The 17,906-nt window shown below is 39.6% G+C and overlaps 1 protein-coding gene across 2 annotated transcripts in view; it reads right to left on the bottom strand.

Annotated features, from left to right (window-relative positions):
• The window catches only part of tfpia (tissue factor pathway inhibitor a), a 46,090-nt gene extending 30,940 nt beyond the window's left edge, over nt 1–15,150 (bottom strand). The window contains exon 1 of one of the 2 annotated variants that reach the window (XM_063499216.1): nt 15,024–15,150. In XM_063499216.1, coding sequence (XP_063355286.1) covers nt 15,024–15,102 — 79 coding nt within the window. In that variant the 5' untranslated portion in view covers nt 15,103–15,150. The remainder of the gene's footprint in view (nt 1–15,023) is intronic. The other variant, XM_063499217.1, reaches the window with a different exon arrangement.
• Nucleotides 15,151–17,906: the final 2,756 nt, after the last annotated feature.

A 17,906-nucleotide genomic window follows, 5' to 3' on the forward strand; every position in this document is an offset into this window, starting at 1 on the left:
ACCCAGGGCCACTTTTTCTTTGTTAGCTTGTTCTTCTCTTTCTCCGAGAGCCTGGTGAGATAAACCCAAAAACTTTGTCTGCCTTTTCTTTATGACCTTAACTCTTTTTCATATATCTTGCAAACCTGAAGAGACTTTTTCTCCTATTTCAGCTCAGTGGTAGAAATCACTCCACGTTGCAAAGGCATTATCTATTCCTGGCAATATCTAAGTTGAGCCTCTACCTGTTTCCCACTTGGTCTTGATAATAAAACAATAGTGGGAACCACAAATCCCTCTCGCTTCAGTGATTCTTCCAAATCCGTGCTGTGACATTTGCAAAGCCAAAACACTGCCGACCCCAAAAAATCCCACTCAGTGCCAATTAGAGTCTGGCTCAGCCGGTCCTCAGCCAATCAACCGGACAAACCATGTTTCCTGGATGCCACTCTAATAGGATGTGTGTGATTAGCTGAACCGCAGGTTAGTGACAGTTATCTGCACACCTGTGTGTGCCACTGCAAGAAATTAAGTTTACATCGGTACGAGCAAAATGATAGTCTGGTCCCTTTAATTTAAGAGAAGACTGTGACTTCTCAGTCCAGAAGGAGCATATGGCAGACAATGACGCAGGCATAAGTTCGACATAAGTTGCAAAAGCTGCTGGGGGAGAAAATACAACAGCACCATCTGCTATAGTGAGGAAGTCCCAGCTACAAAAAGACTCAGTCAATTATTCATCACGTCACTGGCAATAACAACCAAATCATTCTCAGAAATGGCAGTGTTGAGACCAGTAAAGGAAAACTTTCATTACAAGGCACGTTGATCTAACACACTCGGATTAGATTAAAACTTGTAACTGCTGTCTTTAACCGATTAGAACTATTTATCTGAATAAATCAGTTCATTTATTTATTTCAGGGTAACAAAAAAAAAAACCAAAACTGATTATCTCAGAGTACGTACAATGAAAGCCAGGCATATTTTACAGGGTGGTGTCAGTGCATCAAGAGCCCCCAAATGCAGATGTCTTTGCTAATATCAAACCTGAACCAGAGGCAACATCAGATGAGTCTAACATGGGTTAAAGAGAAAAAGAGGTACAGAGGCTTTGCTACAGGATTTGTTGGTTCATAGCTATAAGCCCTGATCATGCTCACATCCATCATTCAAGAAGGTAAACTTTCATAAATGTTATATTCGGTACAAGTGAAATATTTACATTTTTTAATATGAGGATTTATTGTTATGTTCTTTCAGAACATCTAAAGAAAGATAAAAACAGCTCATAATTTAGACCAGATAACCCATAGCTGCTGAAGGTTTAAATGACTGAAGAAAAACAATGCTGGCCTGCACATCACAATCATCACGCAGGTTCACAGTTTGCTATACTGGCTGTTTTAAGTAACTTAGCTAAAAGTTTTTGTTTTGTTTTTTTTTTCCAGATGCATCAATATTCCAGGTACAATGAAGCACTGAAAAGAACCTGAAGGATTCTAAGGACTACGGTCATTAATGTTTTTGGCTTTGATGTAGTTCTGATGGTGCAGCTGAATCAATGGGCCAGAGAGAAAGTGGCTCATTCCCCATCTGTGCAAATGCCATCCTCAACCGATTGTACTGTAGATGCACTCATTAGATTAGGAGATCAATACAGCAGCCTTTTTCTACAGTGCAGGTTATAATTCAGACAAACAGATGAGAGAAAAGGAAGTCCTTCTTCTATTGCCGATTGGAGAGCCAAAGTGAGACTAAAAGTTAAGTTTGAAAGCATGCTCTCATATGAAGGATTACGCCTGCTGCTCCTGCACTGACACCTGAGGATAACGCAGCCGAATGGCACTGAAAGTTCACTTTTGTTTTATTTCCACTTTGTTCACATCAGCAGCATCCATTTCAATCCACGGTCTCATGGTCACCGCCATTATGTTATCAACTGAAAAGATTAGCAGGATGGATGGCAGCATGGGCAGACCAGTTTTTATAGAAAATAAAATATAACCAGTACAAAGAGACATTTTAAGCTTGAAAAATGAGATCATTTACTAATTTATTTTTTAATCTCTTCACAGCCAGCTGATCTCCACTGACCTGTATGTTTAGGTTCACATCTATCCGAACTGTCCCCTTTGTGACTAGGGATGGGTACCGGTATCTGACATAAACGGTAGTAACCAGACCGAAAAGCAGCGCACATTTCGGTGCTTTATTTCGGTGCTTTTTTTTTCCTGAGATGTCATACACTTTGGATTCCAGCCAATCATTTCACCTTTGCAAGCGTAGTAGGCGGGCCCAGGTACGTACGTTCTTTTAGAGAATGCCCAATGCCCAAGGCGAAGCGGTCAAAGTCTGGCTGTACTTCACAGCAAAAAATGCAAACTCAGCAGCCTGCAACAAGTGCTTTAAGCTGATACTGTGCAAAGGAGGTAACTCCTCGAATGTGATGAAACACCTGGCGACGTATAGCATTTTGTTAAAAGCCGAGAAAAGCGCCGTATTTGATAGCTTGCTGCGAGACCTCACACCGTGCACATCTACTGCGGGTGGGTTGCCTGTTATCGGACCCGGAGTTAGCAACATCCCCCAAAAACTTGAAGAGTAGTCCTGGCCCCTAGCCCTGCCAGTGTAGCAGAAATGATGACGGATGATGATGGCAGCAGCAGCCGTTCTTCTCTGCGTGAGTAGCTTAATGTTGTTCTTGTGTAATTTACGTTGAGTAGGCTAACCACGTTATTAAATTAATGCATGTAAGGTGAACTAGCAAACACAGTCGTAGTTACATGCGGCTGTCTTCTTGTTTGATGGCAGATACTCCCTTCACCCTGGCCAAAAAGGCTAAAATGACCAAAGAAAAAGTGGAAAACAGCTAAACATGAGAGGTTTTTGAACAAAGTTTGTTTTTTCCGTTGATTAAGCACTGCTTCCAGCCAAGAGTTATGCCATAAATCCCCTATAGCTGCAGAAAAGGCTAACATTGTTATCTTTTTACAAAAAAACAGCTGAACATGAGAGGTTTTTGGACCAATTTTGTGTTCTCCATTCTTTAAGCACCGGTTCGAGCACCGTTTAAGCACCGGCACCGTTTCAAAAGTACCGGTTTGATACTGGTATCGGATAAAACCTAAACGATACCCATCCCTATTTGTGAAACACTATTATTCCATTACATGATTTGGGTTTGGTTAAGTTTCTCTAACAGTAATCAAGCCTTTCTCAAATTAACACGTGCTTGGTTAGCAGGTGGCTGAAATGCAACCTGAACCCAACTTTGCACCTAAGTGGTTTGGTCATGACCTGGAGGTTAACAAATGACATGATGTCTTTTTAAAGCTCCACAGAAAAACTGTGACAGAATTTATTTTTTTATTCAAATATGCTGAATACTGCGAACTGTGTGCATAAGGTTAGGATAACTGGTTATTCTATAATTGCAATGAGTATGAATGTGAGCAATGGTTGCATGTCTCTGTGTTCGCCCTGTGACAGGTTGATGACCTGTCCAGGGTGTAACTAGCCTCTCACCCTGTGACAGTTAGGCTCCAATGAATCAGCTTTATGACTTTCAAGGGCAACACAATACAAACATTACAGCGAATTCAATTTAACTTCAGTTTCTATGTGAACACACCTTGAGATTATACAGCATTGCTAGCTACTTAGCACGGTACTGTTTTGTATGGAAGCCTGTTTCCGCCACTAAGGGAAAAAACAAACAAACAAAAAAACCAATCCATAACTCGTTATCTTTCTCGAAATTTCGACTTATTAACTCACAATTTTGAGAAAAGTAACTCGAAATTTCAAGTTAGCTCTGCTAATCAGTAATCTACGTGAATGACGTCATTTTCTTGTTACCCGGAAGGATATGGCGCAGAGGAATGCGCACTCAAAACTGGATCGCAACAATTTGCCGCTTTTGAGAGTATGTTTGCTGATAGTATCGCCACGATAGTAACGCCACGATAGTAACGCCACGATAGTAACGCCACGATAGTAACGCCACGATAGTAACGATTCAGCTAATAACACAAGGATTTCATCATTTATGAAGCCACGCTGAAAATACTCAGCAATATGTGCATTCATGACTGGCTGTAATACTGGTTAGCTGTAGCATTTGTAGCTGAGGGCTTCAGCTTCTGGGAAACAAGAAAATTAAGCCATTCACATAGATTACTGATGGGTATTTTTTTTTTTTTTGTGGTGAAAACGGGCTTCCATAGTTGTCACCATAGTTAACCTATAAAGTATTTTTTTTCCCTATTCAAGTATTATTATCTCTAAACATCATTACAGCTGCAAGAATTCGCCATAAATGTGATGCAGGACATGAAAAAGCCCACCAAGGACACAAATTGAATGAAAATGTAGCTCACTGAACATTTTCTGGTGCTGTTTTGCCTCAAACCCCTGCGCAGTGCCAGTGATGCTCGTCGCTTTTCCATGTTTAATCTGTGGCTATGATGCTTTGTCAGCTGTGACTGTTCAATGATTTCTAAACCTAGTGGAGTTTTCATCAGTTGAAATGACTATTTATGTATTTGCATCATTGTTAAACCACAATAATTCAGTTTTGTTTGCAAATAATTTACTCACAAAATCAACTAGAAAATCAAAACTCAAAACAATGGTGACAGTGCGGGTGGAAAAGCTGAGGTTAAAAAAAATAATGCAATCGTGGGAACAACTAAGACGACAATGAAATGTTTCAGTCCGGAGCGCCCAGCAGGGTGACCCGGTCATGGCTTTGCCATGACTAAAACCGAATAACATAACCACAAACAAGAGAAATAAACAATGTTTTGTTTCTCAAAATTGAGCAGTACCAATCTGTTCACATTACAGTGCATGGAAAAGAAGCTGTAGGGAATAAGTCAGAGGTGTTACAAATACAGAGGAAAAACCGACTGTGTCTGACTTTGCACTATGCGTAAAATGGAAAACTCATTTTTTAGAGAAATAGCAGACAGAAAGACACAGTGGGGGGCTTAAGAAACAGTGTGTTCAGATACAACTTGATAATTTATTATTTGTTATATTTCAATATGCTCAGAAGCCCAGAAATACCAATATCCTGCTGCTATTATTATTCTTGTTCATCTGAGCACATATTCACAAGTCTCAGTGTGGAGTTATAAATGTCACATTTCTCATACTAAAACGTTGCCTTTTATTGCAATGTTTTTAACTCTCCCAGTCAGCATTAAGACTACCTACATATATTTAGTTCAGTTGCGCAAGTTCATACATTTAACAATGTTTGAAATATCAACGAGTAGCAGTATCTCAGATTTGTTACAGTTTGCTTGTGTTTTTGTTTTTGTGTAAAGATTTTGCACTTGATTTGAAAGTACCACTGGGGCAAAGCCAAGATCACAGGTGGCATTTAAAGACGGTGTACTCGTGCAGAGTGTGTTGTGTTTTCATTTTTGTGATGGACTTGCATTTGACGGACTTGCTCTGAACCTGACACTGCTCTGCGTGTTGATATGTGTGCAATCTTTAAGTTAAAGGTTGCACGGCTGAAGGTAAACAAAAACAGACCCAACTGCAGCCTGGAGCCCGGACAGCTGACGCCTTCGTTTGCCTTAAACGTTGGTATAAGCTCAACCTCACTCTGCTGTTTTTCACATTTCATTCGGGTCTTTCATTCGGGTCTTTCATTCGGGTCTTTCATTCGAGTCGTTTCAGTAGATCAGATCAGTCTGAGCAGCATGGGACTGCGAAAGAGGCATAAGCTCAATTTCAGTGACAATCAACCTCAAGCAGTCAAAAACAAGAAACCCATCATCCACATGTGCCTTGTCTGAACTGGTACAAACCAGAAGAAGTGATTGGCCTTTCATCAGGCATTCTGCTTGACTGCTCCTCCAACAGGTTCAGACTTGGTTCACCTCTGTCTTTTATTCCCCAAACCTTTTGTCCACTCTGCTGATATTTGCTGCTATCCTAGAGCACAGTTAAGTCAGCACACCTTCTTAAGAAATGAGATTCTTCTTTTTTCTTTTTTTCCCCAGCGACATAAATCCAACATACACAAATACAGCATTTATATATAAAACGAAATAATGCGATAGCACAAGTTATTTACCACCATTCCCATATCCCAAGCCATGTTTCCACTTCCATTATCTCCCACAAGTTCAGCATCCTGTGAGACGCATAACTTCCTGAAACACTCCCCCTTAAACAAACCTTACATTTATTGTCAGTTCCACCAACAGGAAATGCTACCATAGCCTTATCCGCTTGCAGACAGCCTGCAAAAACTTTCCAGAGGAAAGGAAAAAGGATAGCACTATCTTTTTCAACAAACAAATGTGAGTCATTCGCGAAGGCATAAGGCTACAGACCTAATTAGTTCCCATGTCGGTGTCATTCACCCCCTGTGCAAAATGCCAATTATGACTCAACATTTACGAGATTAAAGCTTCCTGCAAGCTACAGCAACGTTAATAATGTCGCTACAGCTTGCATGAAGCTCCGTCAGCTGCAGACTCCTTCGAGATAGAGCGCACTGTGCAGGGACAGATAAAGGGACGAAAAGCTTTGAACAAAAGGCCAGCTTTGTTTGGTTTTGTACCTGGAATGACAAAACACCATCAACAACACAAAAGGCAGAAATTAAACATGTCTTGTAAAAAAAAAAAAGCCACAAATGGGCCTCTTTTAACAACCTACGTAACTACAGCTGGTCTTTATTCATCAGAGTGACACCAGAGGAATTCGGAGCTGTCATGTTACGTCACGTCATTATAGGAGCGTCAGCCAGGAGGACAAAACAAAGCTTTTTCTCCAACGTGTTCCAGTTATTTTTATCAGGTTTGCCAGATGGTTGTTAAATCCAGGCCAGTAACAACTTGCTACTCAGTCTGTTCACAAATAATAGCAGATTGTCAGTTTTGATCATTTCGACTGAAATTATTCGTTTTGATTCAAATTCACGTCATCAACCTACTGAGTACAGCGACCCTAAGTAAGGTTAGCTAATTAGGATGCTTTTTTTCAATTATTATTAATATATTATTAAAATATTAATATCCTTTTTTTGTCTTTCACATCCCAAAACTACAAAATTATTGGTATAACCAAGTCCATGTTCCAGATAATTATCTGTACTTTTGCACACGTTTTTCCCTCCATGTCTCTGTGTCAGTCACTGAAAATTATGAATAGCAACAGGTCTTTTTTTAAGGAATCTGACCCAGGTTGAGAATATTATCCCAGTCTCCAGAGTCAACTTAAGACCTAAATTTTTGCTTGTTGTTTACAATAAAGATATTACGAATTCCTTTTTTCAGGTAGTGAATATTCAGTAATGGAAAAAAGACCTTCTAACTTTGAGTCTCTTTACAAACCTTTCCTAAAATTACTTAACAACACAGTTTTAAATAAAAAGTACATCCATGTGTTCACTGACACCTATAATGGGAAGCTAGTATACTGAAAGTACTGTTTCTATCCCTTGTTGAGCCACTTTTTCCTCCTATTGAGCAATTGGTACACGCATTTCCAGATGTTCTGGCTATGCGTCTGTAGCTGTGAAAGAACACACTAGCGAAATATTGTCAGGTGAGTTGAGAAATGATTATAGAGACAGCACCTTCCCTCTAAATACAGAGCCAAGGTAGTGTCATTTGCCAGCTTCTACAGGTGACAGTGCACAGGACTCACAGATTAACCTGCGCTGGATGCTCCTTAGAGTACATTTATCATCTCCCCCAGCTCTGTCAAACTGGAGTGGACAGGTATTTTCTCTCAAAGGACACGTATATTCACCAAAACGCACTGTAGTCAGCTTTTTATCTGAAAATAGGGTAATAGCGGCACAAAGATCTGATGCCCAGAACAATTTTGCACTGGAATGTTTCTGGGTTTCCAAGTATCTGTATTCTGCACATCATAAATCAAAAGTGGAAATGTTGTGTTACTGTTACTTACTCTTAGTGTACGGAAATTTTCTTGGAGTTCGGTGTTTAACTCAGCAGAAACTGCCAGCGTATTCTTGTCGTGGCTTCATTAGGCTCACTCACGCCTGAAAAAAAGGCTCTTGACTAGCGTTCCTGCTGCTCTGATGTACGCTGAGGTGTTTTATATTCTGCAGCAGATGAATCAGCAAGGACCTTTGAACTCTGAAATTTGTGACTTTCTAAAGTTCATGAGGTCAAATAAAATAAGAAGCTGTTCCCAGCCAATTAAATTATGTAACTGTGTATCACGATGAGTTTATGGTTCCCGCTCAAGCAGGTGTGTAGGCTACAATTACACATGCTATATTTCTTAGCGATATGCACTGTATAGTCACAGAAAAAGATGAGACACACATTTTAATTAGTCAACCAGCATAGCTAGAGGCATCACCTCAAGCAGAATTTTACACTCTGCCTAACTTAAAGTGATGCTGTGGTGGGCGAAAGCTGAGGATGTAGGCCACATAAAACAATCATATTTAATTAAATATGCTTCTACTTCAGAACATTGTCACATATTTATGTTTTTGGTGTCGCACAGGGCAGCAACGCTCAGGAAGCTGAAGTAACAAAACTGGAAAGACACTCAAGGGCTGCGAATAATGGGCTCGAAATTATCTTGTTACAGCACAACTTCCAGTCATTTTGACTCAGACAGCTTATTCCACTAATGACCATTATTATTTAAACCACGCGCCCTACAGAAAGCACCACAAAAGCAAATTTATTTAAATATTTTACCACAATAACAGATGTGCTGGGACAATTTAATGTGTTATGGAAATATGGCAGACAGCATGTCTCAACCCTGTCTTCAAGAAATTCAAGTTGTAGCTGATTTAAATCTTTTGGCTCATTTTCAAGCCTTGTAGCAGGTCTTTTAGAACCCAGCCACAGGGGGTCACACACCAATGCACTACTGCTGGTCTCAAGATGGGATAAATGGGGAGGTTCCCATCAGAAAGGACATCTGGTATAAAATTGTTGTGCATAATTTTGGCATTAAATTGATGATCTGCTTGAATGCATTCTCCTGATGTTGACAATCAGGTTGATGGTTGAAATTGTTGGGCAAAGCCAGAGGAAGTAGATGAAAGGAGGAAGGCATGTTTAGAGGCAGCAAGAATGAGGGAAAAGTAGGACAATGGAAGTGAGAGCAGGCACTTTAAATCTAGGGGCTAAGAATACTAAAGGAGAGATTGACTCTGTCTGATTGTATGATTGTTAAGTTTTTCTCTGTGTATTGTAAAAAGCACCTTGAGGCAATTGTTGTTTGTATTTGACGCTATATCAATCAAACTGACTTGAACTGAACAGATGTAGTGAAGGAGGACATGTAAAGGGTTGGTGTGACAGAGGAAGATGCTCGGGATAAGCTGAGATGGAGGCAAATGACCCGCTGTCGTGATGCCTAACAGGAGCAACTGAAAGAAGTCTCAGGTTGCAGTCATATCTCAAAGCATGTTCAAGAGAAAGTTTCAGGTCTTTAGACTAGTTCAACTCCATCCTCAGGTCTTTTACATGACGTTCAAATTGTGTTATAGAAAGTAAATCCATATCAGGTCAGGACAGAGTCCAATCTTGAGTGTTTTTCAGTTTAAGAGCCTAATACTCCCTCTCAATGATGAAAAGGCTTTAAAACAGCAGTACTGGGTGTCTTTTGTAGTGTTGTGTAGGTATCACTAAAGTTATGAACTCAACAAAATGTAGATACAGTCAATGCACTAGATACCCGAAAATTTTCCTCAGAGACTGGATTAAGAGACTTTGAGCCCATCGCTGACCTCTTTATCATCTGACCAGCGAGGCAGAGGATACAGTCCAAAAATCACTGCAGGCAGTGCGATCGACCCAGAAAGAAAGGGATAAGAATTAAGCTAAGTCAGCTTGGACCTAAAGCTGTTCCTCTGCCCAGCCTACAGGAAACATCACAGGAAAATAAAATGGATGAAATAAGACCCAGACACAGGAAATCAGAGTCTGTTGTGCCCACATCTTTATGGAGACTTGGCTCTATTATAGAATGTGCCTTTAGGTTATCAGTAAGCCTGGAAAAGTGCTATATAAATGTCCTTCCATAAATTTTTTTACAGTGCATCCTCAGAGTGCTCTGCTTTCCAAATCTGAACTTTTAAGCTCTATCTTTTTTTTCTGGTGGTGATGCAGTTCCATGTTTTTAGAAGGCAATGTAGATGTTCTTAAAGTCCCATTTATGTTATTAATTATTCATGCCTTGCAGCAATTTCCAAGTTAACAAAACTTTGCAATGCCTTTCTTCACTACCTGTGGGTCTACAAGAAATGTTCCCTTTAGCATTTCGCTTTTTGGCTTCAGTTACAGTAAAAACATGTAAAACCTGTGTGAATAATTTGTGCATTAAAAACATTTTTCAGACTCACCTTTTCTTAATGCAGCCAGACATACCGACCACATAATTTCACTGGACGAATTTGCAGCATTTATTTTTTAGAAACACGGTTGATTTTTTGAGATCTGCACAAAACGATCTGACCAATCAGACCACTACATTTGGCATCAAGCACATTTGTAACTCAAATCGCACACCAGTACTAAATATACAGTGATTTGGAAATAGTAAAATAATACTGTTTTACCTCAAACACAAAGCTAGACCATGCTCCGGGTCAACTGGCTCTCTCAAATCATTTTTCTACTTAATAAGATGTGTTCCCAACTCTGCCAACAAAACCTCAAATTACTTCAATGACATTCTGAAAACATATAAAAGTGGTCGTGATACAGCTTCAACATGGATCAAACCATGAAATTCTCCCTGCTGCTGCTTTCTCATGAGAACTGAATGTACCCAGAATCTCACGTTCTTACAGGACCAGCTGATCATGGCATGATGTCAGCTTCATTTTTTCTTTTCACAGTGTGTTTTTTGAGGCCAAATTTCCTGCAAAAATGCAACACATACAGCGTGCACATACAGTACACGGAAAGTTCAGATGCGGAAAATTTGTAAGTTCGTTTACTTTTTCGATTACGTGTTTGGTAGGGCTGGGCTATATCATACCGTTCACGGTAGAATATGGGTAAAACGCGCATGCGCAGTGCCTTTGTTTACATACGCACATGGCGGCGACGCAGAATGAGAAGAGCGAAAGCGGATCGTTAAATGAAACGGATGAACCAGAATTGGTTTGTAAAAATGCTGCAACTTCAGTGGTGTGGAAATGGTTTAGCTTTCGTCCGTCAGATACACAACAAAGCACTATTTTTGGTAGAGCATGCTAGCAGGCCGTCGTTATTACCGTGTTGTTTGGAAAATACGGCACACTTAAAATCAATCCTTTGATTTTTCTCAAAATAGACAGTGCCCCTTATAATCCCGTGTGCCTTATGTATGAATTCTGGTTGTGTTTACTGACCTCGAAACGATTTTATGTGCTACACGGCGCTCGAATATCTGTCAAATGTTTCAGTACGACTTTGCTAAACTACGAAGCCGCACCGCTTGATGGATTGTCGGAGCATTACGGCTATCGTAGGCAGGAGCCTCGCGGAGGGATACGTACTGTGCTTCAACATAATATTACCGTATTGTGTGTGTATAACCTCTTTTTCAGTTTTGTGGATATTATACATGGTTATGCTGAGGATATGTCGGCCAGTTTCCACTGGAAATGCCTTTTGGTTAAACTATCAGCAAGGAATTTGCATTTGCACTGTTAAATTTTTATATAACTTTAATGCACATAAAAAACAGCTGCTTGTTTAAGTGAAACTACATTGATGGGGTTTTTTGCACTAATAAAGTTGTGGAGTTGTAAAGTATTTTGTCTAGTGTCAATTATATCGTCAGTTATATCGTTATCGCAAATTTTCAAATGTATATCGTGATAAATATTTTTGGTCATATCGCCCTGCTCTAGTGTTTGGTATGTGGGGACATTGAGACCACAAGGGTCAGTTATGAAGAAGAAATAATGAAGTCTACATAAAAGTTAGGCATAAAAAAACAGAAAAAAAATTCTCTCTCGAAAGTATAAAGTTTGAAAAACTAGGAGTTGGTACATCCACAAACAGAGAACAGAGGCAGAACAATGAATTACGTCACTGAGAGAGATTTCGTGCCTCTTGCATTTTAATGCTGATATGACCCTGAGGAAAGGCTGCTGGTAATGTTGCAGTGGAGCCACTTTTTGGTGAGTTTCATGTCGAGACAAAACTAACATTCCTTATTAAAGAAACTGCCAGCATGAAACATTAGTCTGTAGCTAATAATAGTCAGTGCAGAGAAGACTTTCCAGTTATAGGTGAAATGATCTTGTGGTAAAATGGTTTTAGTGACATTCTAAGACTTGTAGTTTTCTCAAGTCTGCTCCTTACTGCAGACGCTAATTAAGATGGCACATGCTACAGTGTTTTCTTTCTATGGCCTGAGGCTCTCTAATAAAAGGGCCACTTCAAACAGCTAGCAAGCTTCTAATTAAATTCCTCCACAAATTAATGAGACAGTGTTTACGCCTCCATGAGACGATTAGTGATACGACCAGAACTGTGCTCCAATGATACCGATGTTTAGTCCCAAACTGGCTCAGTGAATCCCTTATTGTATTACCTCTCAAGAGCACCTAAATGATATGCAAATAGTAAAAGCTAATGTTCTTCTGTGAGCAAAACATTGTTGAAGGCCACTATAGGGCATTAGACACAAATTGCCTCTCTGTATTTACTGAAGATTTTCTTTCTCATACTACTGGGTGGCTAAAAAATAAAAATGCCCCTGGTCGTGTTTGCTATAACAATATCTGTATGACTTTAAGAAAACATTTAGTATTTTTAAAGTTTTTGCCTTAAGGTTAAAAAGACCTGTATGTTTATAATGTTAATCATCAATAAATAGAAAAAGATGGTTTAGGGAAAATAATGTCTCTTAGATGCTTAAAAAAAAAGTCACGGGTGCTGATATAGGACGCTTGGATATGCAGGTGACCTATATGCGGAAAGCTACTGGAGGGACTGGTTTGAGCCAACCCAAGACCATTTCCTTTGTGGCAATGCCAAACACTCTCTCCCGCTTTTTCTGCAAACTTTCTTTACTATCCAGTCCAGTAAAATGTCAAAAGTATATCTGAAAAATAAGAAGTCTTGCTTCCACAATATTCTTCTGTACAAGTGAAATTAGTTTCTCAATTACCATTGGAGGGAAATGTATTCTCTCACAGCTTATATTGGAAAGATTATGTTTTGGGTCACTCGGGAACATATCAGTGGTGTTTTGCTCTGATTATATCATTACAGAGGTTATGATTCTGGTGTTTTGTCAACTCTGGAGTTTTAAAACGTGTCTAAATCTGCCCCTCTGCAATGTAATTTAAAGTTGTTTTCCATTTATATGCAGATGATACATGACTGTATTTCTCATTCTAACCCACAGGGAGTGGCAACCGAGTTCCACCTAAAAAATTGAAGGCTGACAAAAAAAATCACTGGGCTTTAACACATTTCCAACTAAATAAAGTCCAGTCAGTCAAAATTTTCTCCTTCCTCAGTTTGTTTTGTAATTATTTGTAGTCGAGCTACAGACCCACTACATATTCAGCAGCCTTAATAATGAAGTATTTTTCACACATTACAGCACATCTCATTAATACAGTCTTGAGAGTGTACAGGGCTTTTTATAATACCAACATTGAGTGTAAGTTAATAAACTATATTGCAGGAATAGGGCTTTGTTCTATTCTGTAACCAGAAACTATGCATTCTTCCATGTATGTGCATTTTAAGTGAATTGTAATTAATCACAACAGGATGCTTGAAGACTCCACAGAGTCGTATCAGTGGAATCAAAAAGGGGACCACAGTTAAGTTTTGCCTCAGGCCCCACATAGGGTTTGAATCACCTCTGGACAAAGGACTAGAAGGTTGCCACCCATTAAGAGCAGTTTTTAAGTTTGTTGTTATTGAATCTTTACAAAGAAAATGTTTATCGTAGTCTATTTGCAATTAAGGTCTATCAACTTTTCTGGCAGTCCCTCATCTTCAAACTGTTCCATGGGTTTCACTAAAATGTAAATCTTACAAGAAGCCAGGAAAATGCTTGGACATTAAATGTACATGTGTATTTATCAGGGGAAATGTCAAGTTTGTCAACATAACAAAGCCTCTGGCTTACAAATTCTAATTATAGCTTTAAAATGTTCCTTCCATGCTTGGAAATGATGCAAAAAATGAGCTGTATGTCTTTGAGAGATAAGAAGAAAGCAGACACTGACATTAAAGATATACAGTGAATGTTACAGTTCACCCAAACCGGTATTTGCTTTCAGGAAAGGAGAAGTGAAAGCAGAATATTAGGCTACATTTTCTTCACCACTTTGGACCAGACCTGCCACAACTCAGACCTTTCACAGCTTGTTGGGTATCTGACATCCAATCCCATCGGTCTCATTACAGCTCGCAAGGCTGTTGTTGCGACGTGACAGAACGAGAGGAGGTGCCAAGCGGTTCAGGTGTGGGTCGTGGCCAGTATGAGAACTGCATTTGTTCTGGACTTTGGCCTCTCCTGACGCCACATCTCGACTTAAAAGGTCTCACACAGCAAAACAAACGTTTTTGCCAGGACCTCAGTAAACACATTGATTAAAGTATGGGGTGACGTCTTAACATTTTCTGGATTTTTACACGTAATACTTAAAAACTTCTTAAGCAAAAATAAATAAATAAATAAAATGACACAATAGTTTCTATTGGGTATATTTGAACATTTACGCGTAATTTCTAACATGTTTTTTGTTGCAATTTTTACGAATATATGAATATAGTACAGGACTGTACTACTGTACACAATAACACGCATTAATGTCTAACACATCCATGCAGTATTTCAACAAAAATAAAACTTAAGTGATAAATATAAGAAAGTGAATATGTATAAACCCTGAGCGCAGTCGTATTTTACGCACGACGTTCGCGAGGAGAACTTTCTCCTAAAGCACGGTCGTATAGCAACAAAAACAAGTTGCGAACTAACTAAAGCCAGTTTAAAAAAGAACCCGCATACATATACACATACAAACTTTGTCTTATTCGTCTTACCTTTTCTGCAGGACCCAAAACGGACCAGACAGGAGAGCAAAACTGCGCACAAAATCCACCACTTGTTGGAGAGAGGCATGCTGCTGAACGGGGGGCTGGTCCGCGCGGAATGTAAAGTTCAGAGGGAAACTTCAACAAGTTGAAGGGTTGTAGCGCGCGCTCACGATTGTGCACGTGTATGGGAGGGTGAGTACTTCCGTTTGATAACACTGAACCCGTAGATACTGCCTATGTCACAGAAACTCCCAATAATTTCCTGGGATATCTAGATAGAAGGGAATAAACTCTGACTCATAAGACTTACAAAGAATTGAAATGGATTGTATGAAGATGGGAATGTTTGATTATAATATTGCCTTCTCTTATCATGTTTCTCAAATAAATAATGTTACATAAATGTAATCATAACAATAGTAATAAGAGGGTTGGCCAGAAACTTTACAGCGGGAGAAAATCCATCTCTCTCACACACACACTCGGGAGCTCATGAACTTGCATCAAGCCGGTTGCATCTTTGCATGCGACACATATTCATCTCCCTGTGATGAGAAATTTTCATCTGAAGTGCATTACAGAGACTCAGCTGTCTGCTTCATGCAGAAAATGTGTACCTGAGCCTTTGGAAAGATTCTGAAACGCTTCTTTTTCCAGCGCCTCCAGGCCTCTGCTGGTGACACAAGCTGTAATTGAGCTTTGAGTTGGCTCATATAGCCTGAAATTACAGTCTGCAAGCCTCTTTTCCCCACAAATGTTCATAACTTGGATGGATTCATTACACTGCATTAAATACCCCAGTGGATTTATGTACAAAGCACACTTTGTTAAATGCAGATGGCTGCGCTGCTGCCAAGGCTGAGGATTTGAGTCACAGTTGGGGGGTCAACAACAATAAAAAATCAGTGCTTTGACTGTCACATAGAACACTTTGGTGGAGATGTTCTTTATCTGTCAGAGATTAAAGGTGTTTGCCCTGTGCTGTGAACACTTAAAACGCTATGTTGTTTTAGGATCCATCCATTCTCTTCAGCTTATACTTATCAGGGTTGCAGGGGGGCTGGAGCGTATCCCAGCTACTATAGGGAGAGAGTACAGTACTGTACTGTACACTTAACGCAGAGAGACAGGCAACCATTCACACTTATGCCCAATTTAAAATCACCAGTTAACACGTTGACATGTGTCTAGCATGTCTTTGGACTGTGGGAGAAAGCCGGAGTCCTCAGAGAGAACCCATGCAAACACAGGGAGAACATGCAAACCCCACACAGAAAGGCTCGGGCCAAAAGGTGGAGTCGAACTCTGCTGCACACCACATTTCAGGACCATGTATGGCTACTGTAAACTGGAAACATTTCTTTTAAGCTATGGAATATTCTTTTCAGGTTTAAAAATATTTTTTCTGCAGACAGTAGTTTGTTTAATGACTTTTGTTAAAATATTCCCTTGACTCTTCCATCCTTTCACAGGGCATAGCTCAGAGTAGCACAGGAACCGAAAATAGCCAAAAACACCTAATTCTCAAGTAGAGTGAATAATGTTGTGTTTTTTATGTCTTGGTGTTTTCTGGAATGCTATTATGTTTTTCCTTTTTGTTGTTATAGTTTACACCCTCAGGGCCATTATAGATACGCACAAGGTGTCCTTTGGCATTGGTGCCTTAATGCACCACTCATGGCGATACTGGTTACAGAGAAATGGTCTTCTCTAAAGAGGTGATAAAATCCACATTAGGGTTGACAGAGAGGTGACAGCAGAGTGTATTTGTCAGCCAGGAGATTACACTTTGTGTCCTGTTTATGAGTTTTATGTTTGCTGCTTTATTTTGCTTTGTTGTGACTTTTTGATTCACTGATTTTTTTCCCCTTTACTCTTGCTTTTTGTTGGATGTTTAGGCACTAGTTGTTTTTCAGGTGAGGTTTACAATGTAAAACTATTTAGATTAGGTTCAGGAAATGATTGTGATTCAGGTTCAAACATGCCGTGAAACATGAACACTGAAAAAACATACTCTGTTATTTTAAATGTGGTGGCAACTGGTGTGATTTTGATCAGAACAGAAGTCTGACCAATGAGTTTGAATCGTTGAAAGAACAAATGTAGAACTCAGGTGATTCAGCATGACTCTTTCTCTGGCTTTTCTTTCAGGAAACTGTTAACAAGGAAATGGTTTGTGAAAATACTGAAGCCTGAGAAACTGGTGTTAATGACTAATCTGCATAGGAGACATTTACTTTAATGCTACAACCATAAACACTTCATAGTACCCAAAGGCTTGACTAGAGAGATGGGCTTTTAGACAATTATGTGTTATAAATTTTGCAGTTGATCAACTGAATTACATTAGTGTTTAGAAAGCAGGTACTATCAAAAAAAAAAAGAACAAAGTAAATTGTCATTGTTCCATAACTGACCCACTAAAACTTTATGAGCTCTCTCCAGTCGCCAAGACAAACTTTTTTTCCGAACAAGACTTTGACAGCGGGTCATAGTTCAAGTCCTCAGAACAGCTGGAAAAATCTTTGCAGGGAAAGTTAATATTTGTTTCTTCTCCCCAAAGGCCCTCTGAGGTGCCATCAAGCCAGCCTCCTAAACCCCAGTTGCTCCCATGGAGCTCGTAAACAGCCGGCAGCAGGATCGTGGTCAGACTTGGTCAGCTCCCTGGAGGGACTGCGTGGAAGTTTATGCGTGTGATGCAAAATGGGAAAAGTGGAAGATATTTTTTGTTATTTCACAATAAAATGATGAAAATAAAACAAACCAAGATAGTTGAGGGTGAAACTCCTATGAAGATCCTATTAACTGTATGACTCAGTGACATTAACACAACCTGAGTAAACTGTGACTATTTCATTTTTCATAGACCAATGTCATTGTGTTTTCACA

The sequence above is a fragment of the Pelmatolapia mariae genome, linkage group LG16_19 (genome assembly GCF_036321145.2).
Source record: "Pelmatolapia mariae isolate MD_Pm_ZW linkage group LG16_19, Pm_UMD_F_2, whole genome shotgun sequence".
NCBI classification, from domain to species: Eukaryota; Metazoa; Chordata; class Actinopteri; order Cichliformes; family Cichlidae; genus Pelmatolapia; species Pelmatolapia mariae.